This window comes from Halichoerus grypus, chromosome 10, assembly GCF_964656455.1.
Source record: "Halichoerus grypus chromosome 10, mHalGry1.hap1.1, whole genome shotgun sequence".
Taxonomy (NCBI): Eukaryota; Metazoa; Chordata; class Mammalia; order Carnivora; family Phocidae; genus Halichoerus; species Halichoerus grypus.
Genome location: NC_135721.1, coordinates 29,605,362 through 29,622,409, shown reverse-complemented (window position 1 = coordinate 29,622,409; position 17,048 = coordinate 29,605,362). Strand labels below are relative to the sequence as shown.

The 17,048-nt window shown below is 38.6% G+C and overlaps 1 protein-coding gene across 5 annotated transcripts in view; it reads left to right on the top strand.

The window, feature by feature from the left end:
- Positions 1-566: 566 nt before the first annotated feature.
- PRKD3 (protein kinase D3) overlaps positions 567-17,048 on the top strand; it is an 85,725-nt gene continuing 69,243 nt past the window's right edge. For 3 of the 5 annotated variants that reach the window (XR_013441649.1, XR_013441648.1, XM_036070403.2), the window contains exons 1-2: positions 567-721; positions 8,053-9,008. Coding sequence is in view for 3 of the 5 variants with exons in the window: in XM_036070403.2 (XP_035926296.1) it covers positions 8,721-9,008 (288 nt within the window). In the remaining 2 variants the exon portion in view is untranslated. Of the gene's footprint in view, positions 722-1,053; positions 1,210-4,356; positions 4,419-8,052; positions 9,009-17,048 lie in introns of those variants that run through there. The other 2 variants (XM_036070404.2, XM_078056187.1) reach the window with 2 other exon arrangements.

Below are 17,048 nucleotides of genomic sequence, written 5' to 3'. Positions count from 1 at the left end.
ATGGTAGGCGACACCCGCAAGTTGAATGATAGACAAATAGGAAACACAAAACACACTGAAAGTAACCACTTCAGTTTACTCTGCTTAGATGAAGGGCTCTGGATGTCTCTGCCTCGGGTGCGGAATGCCCGGGGCTGCGGCGCCAGGCGGCCACCTGGGAGGCAGGCCCGAGGGAGGAAAACGTGGCGAGCAGGGAGAAGGGCGCTCAGGGTGGAAACTGCTCTCTGCTGTGGACCCCTTCCAAGTCCCCCGTTCAAGTTGTCACCTCTTGGTTCCTTGCCACCGTGGCGTCTGTCAGAGCGGACGAGAAAAGAGAAAAAGGCAATGATGGGGCTCAAGTACCATGTGTAACTGGTTTAAATACACGGTCGCGCCCCGCTCCCCCGCGCCCACGGAGACACAGGGACGTCCGAGGGCGCAGAGCTCCCGCTGCCCCTGCACGGTGCAAAGGCACAGTGACATCCCCGCGCCGCTACCACCCGCTCGGGCCCGCCCGGAAACTACAGCTCCCGGCAGGCCCCGCGCCGGCCGCGCGCCCCCGCCCCGCACGCCCCGGCCCCCCCTCCCCCGGGCCTCAGGACGGGACGGGGAGGAGGGAGGGAGGAAGGGGCGCCAGCGGCGGGCGGGATCCTGCGAGGCGCGTGAAGCCTCGCTGGCGCCTCGTCTGGGATCCAGACGCTGGCGGCTGCGGAGTTTCTCACGACCGGCGGAGCTCGCCTCTGTAAGTAGTCGCCTCAGGGAGCGCGGATCAGACACCGAAAAAGTTAGCGCCGCCGCGGCCGCTGCTTTGTTCTCGCGGCCCGTCGGGTGAGGCGGCGGCGGCCCTTCCCCCACCCTCCCGCACGCGGCGGCGGCGGCGGCGGCGGCGGGACTCGGGACTCGGGCCCCGCGCGGGGCTGGGCGGCGACCGCCGGCGCTGGGCGGGAAGTTGGCGGAGCGCGCGGCTGGAGGAGCTGGCGGGGGGCGCCGCGGCGAGCGGGGGCGCCCGCGCGGCCGCCTGACGGGGCAAGTTCCGGCGTGGGCGCGGAGGCCAACTTGGGTCCGCGCTCCGCGGGCGACCACCGCCCGCGACCGCTTCGGGAGCCGGCTCTTTCGGGGTGCCTCCAGCTGGCTCCCGACGCCAGACGGGCCACAGTCAAGCTGCCGAATCCGGGATGAGCCTTTTTTTCTTTTCATTTCATCACTTCGTCTTGTAGCCGTCTCAAAGGAGTGAGTAAATGGTGCTTAGAAAACGTGTGAGCCCCCACCCCAGTTTCCTGACTGTGCTTAGAGTTTTGCAAGTTGCAGCCTTGCTCTGAGTTGTTCTTACCCCCGGGAGGTTTTTCTTGAGATGAAACGCTGAGGAGTGCGACTGTTTCTTTGAGCAGTAACAATAACCACATACTACTCGATTGCCAGTTGGATATTTTGTTTGAAGTCATCGCAGCATAGGCCTTGCCGACTGCAGGCACGAATATAAATCAAGCGACAAGCGTGTGTGAGACCTGCAGACTTTTCCATATACAGATTGATGGCTTGGACATAACTGTCTCTTCAACCACACCCATCCCCACAGGAAGTAAGATATCGGTGTCATCTTTGATAAGGAAGGATAAGTTACACCCTGAACGACTAGTCTGTACTACACAGCTTTAATGAGCTGTAGCCGCAAATGAAACAAAAACTTTTTAAATGCCTTAATCTGTACCCTAGAAAATGCTGTATTGTATTACTCTGACACAGCTTCTACTTTGTACTTAATGTTGCAGTTCTTTCCTACATTTTGAGCGACAGTGATTTCGCTTAGATCAAGTTTACTTACCAACTTATAATGCGTCGAGGTCGGGGAATACCTCTGGATTTGCTGCTGAGGACATCCATAAAGTTCCCTGACCTAGCTCTGGACTTCTGAGTTTTATTTTATCGAAGAACTTTTTCTTCCTCCCCTGTTAGGATCTGAATTGAGAGTAAGCATGAAAATTCAGCCAAAAAGAAGTTTCAAGTTTTAGTAAAAGTATTTTAAACATGTCACAGAAGCCTTCATGTTAGGTTTTGCTTCAGCGGGTAATATAGATGTGGTAGACCTGATCAGAAAAGCTTGGAGTATTTGACAAGCCAGTTTCCATACTAAGTTCTGTAATTTGGTGGATAGCATTTCACTTTTTAGGATGACTCACATTCAAGATGTTGACTGTTTCATATCTTGAGACTAATTTTTTTAAGCATCTCAGATAGTAGTGAGTCTTTTAGATACCCAAATTTTATAAGCTTTCAGTTTCAACAGATGACCTCTTTAAAATCGAAATTTCTCTCAGTGGGTTGTTTTTAACACTGGCATATGCAAAAAAGGCTTTAATAAATCAAGCTTTTGGACATTAAAAATTTAAAATTACATTAGGATTGAAAAAACCTCATTTAAATGCACTTTTAAGGGACATTTTCTCGTCTTTTAAAAAGACTTTCTAAAATTGATGAAAATATTACCGTATTGAAATTAATTGCTCATTTTTAAAAGAAACTACTTTTACAGAACTGGCTGTATGGGGAAATTATTTGCTAGTACAGATTTTTATTTGGTTTAGTAATAATCTTATGGTTCACAGCCTTCTGTGCTGGTACTACTTTTGAGTCTCCGATTATGTAATTTAAATTGAACTTGTATGTGTGCCTCTTTGGAGCAGTGGAAAAATTTGAGATGATATACTTAGGAGATGTTTTAATTTTAATTTTAGTGCAGAAAAAAAGTTTTCTCCACTTGTGTGGTTAGTTTACAGTGACATTGTGTGAGAAATTGCTCATTGGCTGTTAGCCAGTCAGATTTCTCAGATACCACTGGGGCAAAGAGAGGCGATGAAGGTCCATCAAGCCCAGCATAGATTGATACAGCATTGGCCAGATTGGCAGACTGTAATCTTATTATGGGATAAACTTTTCAGTGCCTGAGCAGAGAGCAGACATGGTGTGCTCTCTGTACTCTCTCTGAGAGTGGAAGGACCGAGGTTCAAATATCGCTGGTCCAGATGAGCAGAATTTTAGCAGCAAACAATTTAGTTGAATGCTGAGCTCTTAGGAAAAGTATTATATTAACCTAAGATAGTAGTTATATTTTTGAAAATATATAAATAGATGTCGGGATTGCTACGGACTACGATTTAAAAAACCGAACACAGTTATTTGAATTGTTAATGCAGTATACAATATAAAAACAACACTGGGATTATTAAGCCAGGTCAAGCCTGTGTCAAGGCAAAACATAGACGTTGACTACAGGACAGTCATCAGGATTGCCCTGAAAAAGGCCACGTGTTTTTTTACGTGCTAAAGGAATACGTGTACATGTCAACAGGAGGGAAAAAAAAGACCCTCCATTCATTAGCATTCCTAGCACACAAAACTCAGTGGAACCAGGACAACCCATGACTGGTAGGAAGTCATGGTAAATATTATGCTATTCGGGATAGGAAAAGCATTTTACCTCTTTAGGCTTTACTGATTACAGAAAGGACACTGGCTATACTAAATAATGAGCTTCCTTTTGAAGTATTTAAGAACTGGATTTGTTTTGTCTTCCTGGAATCCTCTTCCCTCCTCTCTCTCCTTCCCTGACTCCTACTTATCCTTTAGGTCTTAGCTTAAGCACCACTTCCTTAAGGTCACCTCGCGTGAGACCCCGGTTTAAATTAGGTCCTTTAAGTATACTTTGTCATATCGCTTTTTTTATTTTGTAGTTAACTTGCTATTTATGTGAATGGTACTTGTTTAATATGTGTGTCCCACATCACACTGCAAGTTCTAGAGAGAGCAGTAGCCATGTCTGTTTTGGTTACTGCCATATAACCACAGTGTCTCTAGTAACAGTCTGGCAGATAATAGGCACTCAGTAAATGTTGAATGAAATGCTGCTATTTGAGCTTCTAATTCGAGGCTTTGCTAAATTATGAGATATGTACATGCAGGGGGGAGGTAGGGGAGTGAGAGAGAAAGGTAGATCAACTTGTGATGTTACCATAAAGTAATGGACCTGTTTTACCTTGTCTGTAGTAATAGGGCAGAGTGGGCTCAAGATTCCTTTAATATTTCATCTTTTGATTCCATTCAACAGTGGTGATGGATATATAAGCTCATTTGAATTGGATATGTGACACATAACTCCCCAAAAGAATATTTGAAATGTTCCAAATAAACATACTAGAAATGCTTGCCAACTCATAGCTGCTAGAAACAAACATATCTAATTGATATACAGTTTATAAATTAGTAATTGTCTTGTCTCAGTTTTCCTAATTGAAACATAAAGACAAAATAAATTATAGTTATTAGATTTTTTTTGATATTAATCTTAATATTTTTCATCCTACATCTTGTTGCATCTTACAGAGCAAATCAGGGTTCCATAAAATAAAAGGAGAGAGAAGACAGATGGGATGAGTGGGCAGAAGGTAATATGACAGCTCATTTAGTTTCTTCTATTTGTTTTCATGCTGAAACTTTAAAAAATATTTTTTATACAAAGTGTAACATAGTTTATTAATAGTTATCAATAGTTCTGACAGATTGGCTGATTGTATTATTACTGTTATTTGGCTAACATTAATAGGTATAATAAAATGAAAATTTAGTGGGAAGACATCCATTGAAAATAAATTATTACTGAAACACAGCAGCATCTTGTATTTTGAAGTATTTAACCTGAATACAGTATTATTCATAGATATTTTATTACCTTTTTTATGATAGTTGTTCAGCTTTTGAAACTACTCGAGTTGTATATGTTAAGTAGCTCATCTCAGGAGGAAACCTGTTCTGTTGTTAGGCTGTTGGAGGTGGAATGAAATAGTAGAAAGAACGTGGGCTTTGGAGTCAGGGAAACTTTTGTTTGAATCCGAGTTCCATCTCATATTAGATGTGAACAAGCAACTTCTCTGAAACTCTGGTTCCTTTTCTGTAAAACAGAGTCAAACAAATCCCCTCGGGTTGTTGTAAGGATGTCATGATGTATCATATCTCAGTTGCAGCGTTTAGCATAAATTATTATTAATTATTAATTCTTTCATGTAATTACTATGAAAATTGTTGGAAGTTACTGAGCACTTCATTGTAAACCAGGTCCTGTTGAAGGTACTTTATATGCAGTAGCTCTATCCTCATAACGTCCTGTGAGGTAAACAAGTACTGCTGTTACCTTCATTTTACTTCTCTGTGGTGATACTGAGTAAAGCCGATTATTCTCTTAACACCTTTTCAAATATTTGAAGACCATTATTCTGTTTAGCTTTGTTAAGCATATATTTGTCACACGACATTGTCTTAACCCTTATCTGGATACATGCTTTTATTATTTTTAATCAGTATAGCTCTTAAAAATGTGGAGTGTAGAAATGAATGCAATGGTAATGTAGGCTGACTAGCAACAGAGTTTACAGACTGACATTGATATGTTCTCAGGGTCCGAGGGAGTTAGATTTGCACTGGTTCTTTTAGTCACCGATTAGCAGCCCTTGTTAAACTCTTAGGTGGCTAACTCCACTTATGAACAGCTTCTAAGTGAGCACTTCATTTCTTCTCCATTGCACTTTTTACTTTTGAAACTAAATGTAAAGCTTTACACTCACCCTTGTTACATTTCACTTTAATTTTAGTTTGTTTCTCCTGGATTGTACACTCTGGGGATTTTATAAGCATGTCTTCTGTGTCTTTATCTTATAAATAATCAAAATCAATGTAGGCCAAGGACAGAGTTCCAGGGCACATCCCCTAAAGACTTCTTTCATCTAGGTTGATATAGACCAGTAAACTTACCCAGCTACACTAATACCCAACTGACACTCAAACAACTTATTTGCAAAAACAGCGTAAAAAACCATCTTGAATACTGTTTTGGCCAGAATACACTTTTTTCCCCTGGCTTTGCTAATTGTGTGATCTTGGGCAAGTACTTTAATTTCTAAGACTGTTTTTTCAACTATAAAATAGGTTGTTGCAGAGGATTAGATGAAGTAACACATATGAGGCGTTTAGAACAGTGTCTGACAGATAGTTGGAGCTCAGTGACCACAAGTTATTATTTTTCTTTCCTGCATCTAAGAAGTGTAGTAATCAGTCTCTTTCAAGATGTAAATGTATTGGATTTGGCATTATTTGTTTGAATTCATGCTATCATCTAGTGATTATTATATTCTTTTTTAAGTATTCAGAAACCACTTGTTTTGATAATCTATTCTCAGATTTGACTAAAGATTAATATTAAGTTTATATGTCTGTGATTTCTGGAATCCACTTCCCCACTCCTCCAGCTCATAAAATTTGAAGCACCTCTGACCCATCTCCAGGCCCTGATTGTTTCTTTCTGAGCTCTTTCTCCAAGATTATAGGAGTCAGCTTTGTGATTATACTTGCTAATTGCTTTAGCAGCATAGAATGAATTGCATCTGGAACCAAAGACTTGCACTCATATAAAGTTGTTTTAGTCTCTCATTCACCAGGCTTGGGTTTCGGTTCTCATTGCTCTTCTACAACTTTAGTTTAAAAACTGAGAGAAGATAAGCAAAATAAAAGTTGAGCAATTCTGCCTTCTCTGCGTGCTCTCTCAACCTTAACATCCTCTCTGAGCAGTGATTCTCTCAGTTCCTTGTTCTCTTTGATAAATAATGTGTTATTGTGGAGACAGCACTTGGTAAGAAGGTATAGAGACTTAGGTACTAATTCCCACTCTGCCTCTTTTTTTTTTTTTAAGATTTTATTTATTTTTGCTAGAGAGAGAGAGACCAACCATAAGTGGGGGGGAGGGGCAGAGTGAGAAGCAGGCTCCCCGCTGAGCGGGGAGCCCGATATGGGACTCAATCCCAGGACCTGAGATCATGACCTGAGCTGAAGGCAGACGCTTAACCAGCTGAGCCACCCAGGTGCCCCTCCCCCCCACCACTCCTCCTCTTAATACCCATGTGATGCTGGGCACATTGCTTTATCTGCTTGTGCTTCTGTTTTTTCATCTGCAGAAATCATATTTGTCTCCAAAGATATGCATGAGGTAAAGTATGTAAAACATTTATAAGATGTTAAGTGCTGTACCATATAAGTTGGAATAATATTTATTTGAATATAGTTATAAAAGTTTTTGTTATCTTTAAGCAATTTTTTCTAAGCCTTAGTTTTTCCTGAGCTTTCAAATTCCTGTTACCATATCTGTATGTTTTTGCTCTTCTGTTATGTTCATCCTAATTTATCTAGCCCCATTAACTACTCTCCAGAGAGTCATTCTGCAGCCACATTGGATGCTTCACTCTTTTTCATCATTGGAATTGTTTACAGGTATATGTGTAAAATTTAGAAAGATCCCTTCTGAGCCATTTCCCTTAGGCCATCAGGGTCATACCTTTTGTTTTTGAACTGTCTCTTGTAAACTGTGATACATTTGTAACTGAGCCTAGTGCTCTCTCTTTTTTTACTTTCAGAAACCCTTTATAATAAGATCACTTTCTCCTGTGATCCTGTCATCAATACATCGTTCACATTATAACTGTGCATAGTATGTTCCCTTCTGCTTCCTTAGCTTTCTGAAAGAAATCTGTCAACAAAGCAAGTCAACAATCATATTTTGGCAGAATTAGATTTTTTGATATAAAAAAAGAATACTTTTGACGTGTCTTTAGTAGGACAGTATTATACATCTTTTGTATGGCTGAGTGGTTTGTACTTTAGTTCTATGACAGTGTCCATTTTAACCTTCTTTTAGTCCCTTCTATTTTTCGTTGTTTCTCTCCTAACTCAGTTGTATATTTGTGGAATAAAAGTGTTTGATCTTCAGGTTTCAGGTATTAGTGAGGAGTGCCAGGGACTTGGTGGTGGTGGTGGTGGTGGTGGTGAGCAGGAGGCTCTCCCTAAAATTATACCTCTAGGAAAATAATGTCTCTGTTAACTAGACCCCCCCCAAAATGGCTACCCATTAGGATTCTTGGTGAATTACAAACATACAACCAAAACTTATCATTTAAAAAAAATACAGGGATTCTTGGTTTTTTAAAATAATGTCAAATGAGTATAAAATATTAAGAGTGTTTTTAAAATTCCTTCCAGGCTGACTGCATTTCAGAAAGCATCAACTTTTCTCAGTGGACCCATTCATCAAGTGAAATATGCCTGTACTGTTTTAAAAAGTTTTGTGCTTCATCATGGAAAAATTTGCCCCCCCAAAAATGAAAGTAAAGACATTTGAAAAGGTGATTTAAGGTATGGACATTTGAAAAAGTGTCCCATCAAATCAGTAAACCTCAAGATAAGGGTTAAATAGATTAATCCTAAACACTTATTTTTTAAACCAGGAGGATTTCATCTTAATAGAAAAACAACTTTTATTCACTATGTATTTTCTGAAATTAAAAGAGAGAGACAAGAGTAGACTTAAAAGAAAATAAATGAAGATGGTTAGTAAAGAAGCAATGTCAACTCTTTTCTGATGAGGAAAATACAGTGATGTTAAATCCTTTCCAAATCTCTGGTTGTGGTCCTAAAGACAAGACTCTTTTTTGATGGGACTGATACTAAGGGAAGTAGGACCTTTTGTGTATTCAACTCACAGTTGTAGAAGTTGCAATCATTGGCATGAGTGGCTTAAAAGAGGAAATAAAGAAGTTTTCAATTAAATCCAAAAGTACAGTCATTTTTTTACTGCTGTGATTTTAAAAGCCTCTTCATAACCACTGAAAAAAAATTGACAACTATTTTAAAATATTAAAGAAAGGCAGATGTCTGCAAACAATTCCCCTCCATCAGCCCAGAAGTCTGTATTACCTGCAACTCTTCCTGCTGTGCTTCCAGCTCCTTCTCCGTGTTCAAGTCCTAAAACAGGACTCTCTGCCCGACTCTCTAATGGAAGTTTCAGTGCGCCATCACTCACCAACTCCAGAGGCTCAGAGCATACAATTTCATTTCTGCTGCAAATTGGCCTTACACGGGAGAGCGTTACCATCGAAGCCCAGGAACTATCTTTATCTGCTGTCAAGGATCTTGTGTGCTCCATTGTTTATCAAAAGGTACCGTGCATGCTATTTATGTCAATAGTTTTTCTAATTAATATTGTATCTAACACCTTCCTATAAGTTATACATGCAACAGTGAGTTAACATATATGGATCAATTGTTTATATCCTAATTTGGATCATTTTGGTAGAGTGCTAATAGATTAGAAGCCTAAAGTCTGAAATTTCAGATTCTAACAACTGGAGCCTTTATCCTAACTTTAAAATACTGCCTATTTATTTTTTCTTTAAGAGCAGGAAAATCATATAAAATCAAGAGGACTTGAGAAATCTCATTTGTTTTTAGAGAAAACAGGAGGCAGAGAATACAAGGCATCCAGGTGGCTTACCAAAAGGATGGGACACAGCTGTGGCTGAGTCCCAGGTCCACACCTGTTTTTCCTAGGTGGCTCATATTCTGCACTCTTTTTTGTACCTTCTTCCTTCCCTTTAGGTCTTGATTTCACCTATACTGCCATTTAATATGAGAAGACCACTCTCTCTTGCTTAAAAAAATTGGTAAATGAGTTTTGCATATATGACAATATAAAAAAAATTTGAAATTGAGGGTGGTTTTATTTTGTTTCCCTTTTGCCTACCTCCTGCCCTATACTATACCATTTTTTAAGGAACCTTAACTAAATGTCTTTAATAATCTTGATTTGATGGATAAGTGGGTATGTTCTCTATTTTGTCATAGAACTATATGTTTAAGTAGTAAGAATTGGTTACATTTTATTTTTAATGGACTGAGCATATGTTTCAGATGTGTTTCAAACAAATTAGTGTACTTTTTATTGGAAAAATCGTATCAGGTGAGAATAATATATTTGTATTTAGGCTCCTCATTTTACTGTTTTTGTTTTAATTTCTTATGCTTTATATGATTTGTTACTATCTTCTGATGTGGAAGTAATTAACAGTCTTAAAAAAATGTTATGTGGTTTGTAGAAATAGCCTATGCCTCCTGTGTGGTAACAGTAACTTGTCTATTGAAATGTAGCCTAAAGATTCACTTTCCTTTTGTAGATCTGTAGAATCATCTGCGTGTCTTTTAAGGATTTTTGCTTTTATTTTCCCTTTCATTAAATGTTATAAGGGTTTTTCACAAATATCTTGGCAACTAGGTTTTTAATTTAAAGATAAGAATTTATCTTAACTACAATTTGTAACTTGAATGTTTCCTTTTTATTTGAGCCTATAGAAATTTATAACTAATATTTTGGTAGAATCTGTATTATTGTTTTCAATCTTAACAAATTTCATTTCGTTCTTATATTCATACAGAGGCATACTGATTTTCTACAGGATTATTTTAGAATTCATGTTACTTCATCTTTAATACAGATGTGAGATGTGGGTCAGATGGGTTAACTCTTAGGAAACTAGATTAAACATCATAATCCATGAAAAAATACAGTGATACCAAGGAAATAGGATAGAGCTGGAAAAATAACTCAGGGTAAACTTTATATAGATATAAAATAGAATTATTGATTATAGAGATAGCCAGCATAAAAGGAATATCATAGTAAACTGAATTTGAATCAATATTATAGTGAAATGGGGATGTATTTGGCAAAAATATATAGTATATATAGGCATAAGCATATTACACATTCCTTTTGACATTTGCTGGGATCCTAACTGTTGTTTAAGTGTAGTGTAAAAGAGTTTTGAGCTTGAAACTAGGTCAGCTGTATTGTTTATTTACTGTATAACTTTGCACAAGTGATTTGACTTCCCTGGATTATAGTTTCCAAATCTATCAAATGATTGAGTTGGGATGATTTCTGGTGTGTAATTCCAGCAGTGAGATTCTGAATCATTTAATCTAAATTTGGGTCTTCACTGCTAGAGACAGATAAAAGAGAAAGGAGTTTCAAGGGATGACCTGTTTCAGGCTAAATCAGAGAAAAATCTTAAGGGAACCAGCTCAGATCCTAAGATTTTCTAGAGATGTTTCATGGATCCCTAACTCATCTGGAGGATGGAAAAACCTGTCAGAAGTTCTTTCTCATTTTTACCTTTCCTGTTGTCTTGGGCACTTGCTCATCAGTCATCCATTTTACACATGTACAGCTCCAGGTTTACTGCCAGGACTGTCATGGGCACACCTGCTTTTCTTTTATCTATTCTTAGTAACTGCATCTACCTGAACCTTCTAAAAGATAGGGTACTGGTTAAATTTTAGGAAATAGATTAATCAGATGTCCCTTCCCTCAAAAAGCTTAAAGTCTACTGAAGGAAACCTATTCACCAGAGTAAAACATAAAAAGTAGAAAGTGAAGTTACAGAGTGCCCTTCTCAGTTTGATAAAGGATGTAGAAGACTTGGAACAGAAAGTAACATTTCATTTGATACTTAATGAGCAAGATTTCAATAATATAGGAGGTGAGGAATACATTCCAGGCAAAAGAATCAGGAGGAGCAAAGATACAGAAAGGGAAAAGAGGAAGATTATAATAGGCAACATTTATTGAGTGCCTACTCTATGTCAGGAGCTTTACACGCACTTTCTAACTAATCTCACAAGTTTGTGGTGCATCTCAAACTGTAATGTGTATGCCAATCATCTAGTGATTGTATTAAGATACAGATTTTGAATGAGTAGGTTTGGGGTGGGTCTGCATTTGTAATATACTCTTAGGTGGTATTGATGCTCCTTCTCCAAGGACCTCACTGAGTGGAATGGGTATAGGTGATATAATTGCTGCTGAATAAAGGAGGAAACTAAATTTCAGAGACATTTAATTACTTGCTGAAAGTCAGACTTCAAACACAGATCTTTTTTTTTTTTTGAGATTTTATTTATTAGACAGCAAGAGAGAGTGAACAGAGGTCGCACGTGAGCGGAGGGGAGGGGCAGAGGGGGAGGGAGAAGCAGGCTCCCTGCAGGGAACCACATGTGGGGCTGGATCCCAGGACCCCAGGACCATGACCTGGGCCGAAGGCAGACGCTTAACTGACTGAGCCACCCAGGTGCCCCCAAGCACAAGTCTTTTTTAACTTATAAATCTGTATCCTCTTTTCACTGCCCCACACTACCTTCCTCATGCCAAAGAAAAGTTTCACACTTGATTCCTGTAAGAGTGTAGATTTAACAAAGGTCTATGTGCAGCAACCCAACATGATCAGATTTGTGTTTTGGAAAGCTTAAATGTGTAACCAAGTATGACATAAAGTAAGGAGATCAGATAAGAAGCCATTGTAATAAAGATCTGAACTGAGATGGTTGGAAAGTGATGATGATATATTTGAAGGGTATTGGGAAAGTAGTGTTGGTAAAACTTAACAGCCTATTGGACATAGAGGAAGAGCAGAGGATGGAAGGGCAGCATGGGTGACTAGATGGGTGGTGATGCTGGTAACCAAGATAGAAAATTCAGGAAGAAAAGTAGCGTTTTTCTGGGGGAGATAATGGGACTGATTTTTATCAAACTTTAATAAGACAGAGTTCCTGTGTTCCAGAAATTTTTGAAGATTATGGCCCTAGTGTTCTGCTATGACTCTTGAAATGGAATCATTATTCCTCCAGAAGAACCTTCCCATCTCTCTCTTTTTTTTTTTAAGATTTTATTTATTTATTTGACGGAGAGAGAGAGAGAGACAGCCAGAGAAGGAACACAAGCAGGGGAAGTGGGAGAGGGAGAAGCAGGCTCCCCGCTGAGCAGGGAGCCCGATGCGGGGCTTGATCCCACGACCCTGGGATCATGACCTGAGCCGAAGGCAGACGCTTAACGACTGAGCCACCCAGGTGCCTCCCCATCTCTCTTTTTATAGAGAAACTAACAAGGCTGAAAAGTGATGAAAAGAGCTCTTAGTTTAGGGGACCAGAAGAAAGGCCTCTAAAAGTTAGTGAAATAAACCCAGAGGGCAACCCAAGTTTTAAATTAAGCGAGGAGGGTTACCTGACCTATAATTTTATATTAATAATATTTAAGATATTTTAAAATCTATTTTTAATGTAGTCATAATACCAAAGGTATATTCCGTCTATTTTACATTTTTTGCCATCCAAAGCTAACAATGTATTAGTAATAATTGACCACAGACATAAGGAATGGGAATTTGACCCCAGATTCAAGAATAGAGTTCACAAATTTACAGATTTGTAAGGCTTTTTAAAGTACCACTGTAGTGATCCAAGGTGTAGTTTGTGGGATTCTTTAAAAGTTTTTGCAGCTATTAAAAAAGGAAACATTTTGTGTGTACATGGATGGGGGAGAGGGAGATCTGCAAGATATATAGGATATATAGATAACGTAAGTGCAGAACAAGGCATACTATGCTATCATTTTGTATTACACACACTTAAACATACATATGTATGCATACATTTAATTTCTTGATTGTTTTTATTTATTTATTTATTTATTTATTTTAAAGATTTTATTTATTTATTTGACAGAGACACAGTGCGGGGCTCGATCCTAGGACCCTGGGATCATAACCTGAGCCGAAGGCAGATGCTTAACGACTGAGCCACGCAGGCACCCCTCTTGATTGTTTTTAGATGACTTTGGAAGGAGAGAGAGGTTTCTTCCAGGAAGGGAACTGGTGACTGGGGAATAAGAGTGAAAGGGAGATTTACATTTCATTGTATACCCTTGTGTGCCTTTTGAATTTTGTGCCTTATGCGTGTATTCCATATTCAGAAATAATATTTAAATATTTTTTAGAATGACAGTGCAATGATCTAAAAAGAATAACTATTACATTTTTAAATTATTTTACTGGGTAAGATTGGATTTTATAGTTTTTCTAGCACCTTTCAGACATTAAATAGAAATGTGCCATATAATATATGCAGTTATTTTTTTCTCTTAAGAGCTATTTTTATTAGGTGTTTGTTTTTAAAAAATCAGATAAGATAGAATTTACCTATAATAAAATCCATCCCTGTTGAGATCATAACTTTGATGAGTTTTAGCAATTTTATGCGGTTGTGCAACTATCACCCATTCAAGATCTAGAGCATTTCCATCAGCCCATAAGTTCCCTCTTGTACTTCTGCAGTCTCCTTTCCTCATCCTGGTCCTGGGCCACCACTGCTCTGCATTCTGTTACTATGGTTACACTTTTTTTAGATTTTCATATTAACGAAGTCATAGTATGTAGTCTTTTGTCCTGCCATCTTTCACATACCTCAGTGTTTTGTGTTTTTGTTTTTAATTCATCCATGCTGTTAGGTATGTCAGTAGTTCCTTTTTGTTGCTGAGTACTGTTCCATTGTATGGATATACTATACTTTGTTTATTCAGTCATCAGTTGATTGATATTAGAGTTTTTTCTAATTTGGGGGCATTATGAATAGAGTTGCTATGAACATTCTCATTCAAATCTTGATTGTAGATACATGTTTTCATTTCCTTGGGATAAATATTTAGGAGGAAGATGGCCATATCCTTGCCAACACTTGGTATTTCCAATCTTTTTAATTTAACTGTTCTGGTTGGTGTGTAGTAATATCTCCTTGTGGTTTTAATTTGCATTTTCCTAATGACTAATGAGATTGGTTATCTGTCCACGGGCTTAATTGCTATTCACATATTTTCTTTAAGTTCTGTACAGATTGAGGTATAAAAGTTCTTAAACATCTTAGATACAAGTTCTTATCAAATATAAAATATAGATATTTTCTTCCAGTCTGTGGTTTCTTTTCATCCTCTCTCTTTTTAATCTAAATAATAGTCTAAATAATCATCATTTTAAAGGCTACTGCATTCAGTCATCTTGAAGCATAAAGTTTACAACCAGTTTCTTATTTTGGTCATTTATGTTGCTTCTAATTTTTTTCCAGTTTTATGGAGATATAATTGATATATAAATTTGTATTAGTTTAAGGTATACAACATAATGATTTGATATGTGTATATTTAGCAGAATAATTACAATAAATGTAGTTAACATAATATCACCTCCCACAGTTAATTTTTTTCTTGTGATGAGAACTTCCAAGGTCTACTCTCTTAGCAGCTTTCAAATATACAGTAAAGAATTGTTAACTATACGCACCATGCTGTACATTACACTGCCAGAACTTATTTATCTTATAACTGGAAGTTTGTACCCTTTGACTACCTTCACTCATTTTCCCCATTCCTGCCCTCTGCCTCTGGTAACCATCAATCTGTTCTCTGTCTCTGTGAGTTAAGTTATATGAGATTCCACATACAAGTGAGATCATACGGTAGTTGTCTTGCTCTGCTTGACTTACTTCACTTAATAATGCTTTCAAGGTCCATCCATGCTGTCGCAAATGGTAGGATTTCCTTCTTTTTGTGGCTGAATAATATTCTATTGTATATATACCACAATATCTTTATTCATTCATCCTTGGATGGACATTTGGTTGTTTCCATGTCTTGGCTATTGTAAATAATGATGCATTGACATGGAGTACAGGTATCTATTAGAGGTAGTGATTTCATTTTCTTCAGATATATACCCAGAAATGGCATTGCTTGATCATATGGTAGTTCTCTTTTTAATTTTTTGAGGAACGTCCATACTCTTTTCTTTTTTCCTCATCCGTACTGTTTTCTATAGTGGCTGCACAAATTTAGATCCCACCAGTAGTGCACAAGGGTTCCCTTTCTTCCACATTCTCACCAACACTTCTTATCTCTTGTCCTATTGATGTTAGCCATTCTGACAGCCAGGAGGTTATATCTCCTTGTGGTTTTAATTTGCATTTCCCTGATGATTAGTGATGCTGAGGACCTCTTCATGTGCCTGTTGGCTACTTGTATGTCTTCTTTGGGGGAATGTCTATTCAGTTCTTCTGCCCATTTTTAAATTGGATTGTTGGGGCACCTGGGTGGCTCAGTCGTTGGGCGACTGCCTTCGGCTCAGGTCATGATCCCAGGGTCCTGGGATTGAGCCCCGCGTTGGGCTCCCTCCTCAGCGGGAGGCCTGCTTCTCCCTCTCCCACTGCCCCTGCTTGTGTTCCTACTCTCGCTGTGTCTCTGTCAAATAAATAAATAAAATCTTTAAATATAAATAAATAAATAAATAGGATTGTTTCTTGTTATTTTTGTTGTTTTTGCCATTGAGTTATAGTTCTTTATATATTTTGGGTATTAAACCCTTATCAGATACATGATTGGCAAATACGTTTTCCACCTTCTGTGGTTGCGTTTTGATTTTTGTCAGTGGTTTCCTTGGCTGAGAAGAAGCTTTGTAGTTTGATGTAGTCCCCCTTGCTTATTTTTGCTTTTGTTGCCTTTCCTTTTAGTGTCAAATCCAAAGAATCATTGCCAAGAATGATATCAAGGAATTTATCCCTTATGTTTTCTTCTAAGAATTTTGTGGTTGCAGGTCCTACATTCAAGTCTTAAGTCCATTTTGAGTTGATTTTTGTGTATGGTGTAAAAGAGGTGTCCAATTTCATTCTTTTGCATTTGGCTGTCCCAGTTCTCCCAGCACCATTTATAGAAAAAGACTATCCTTTCCATTGTATATTCTTGATTTCTTTGTCATAAATTCATTGGCCATATATGCATAGGTTTATTTCTAGGCTCTCTGTTCCATTGATTTATATGTCCATTCTTGTGCCAATACCGTACTGTTTTGATTACTATAGCTTTGAAGTATAGTTTGAAATCAAGAAATGTAAATGCCTCCAGCTTTGTTCTTCTTTCTCAAGATTGCTTTGGCTAGGGGCGCCTGGGTGGCTCAGTTGGTTAAGCAACTGCCTTCGGCTCAGGTCGTGATCCTGGAGTCCCAGGATCGAGTCCCACATCGGGCTCCCTGCTCAGTGGGGAGTCTACTTCTCCCTCTGACCCTCTCCCCTCTCATGCTCTCTCTCAGTGTCTCTCTCTCAAATAAATAAATAAAATCTTAAAAAAAAAAAAAAAAAAGATTGCTTTGGCTATTCAGGTTCTTTTGTGGTTTTGTATAAATTTTAAGATTGTTTTTTCTATTTCTGTGAAAAATGCCATTGGAAAATAGGGATTGCATTGAATCTGTAGATTATTTTGGGTAGTAGGGACATTTTAATAATATTCTTCCAGTCCATGAACATAATATTTTTCCATTTATTTGGGTCTT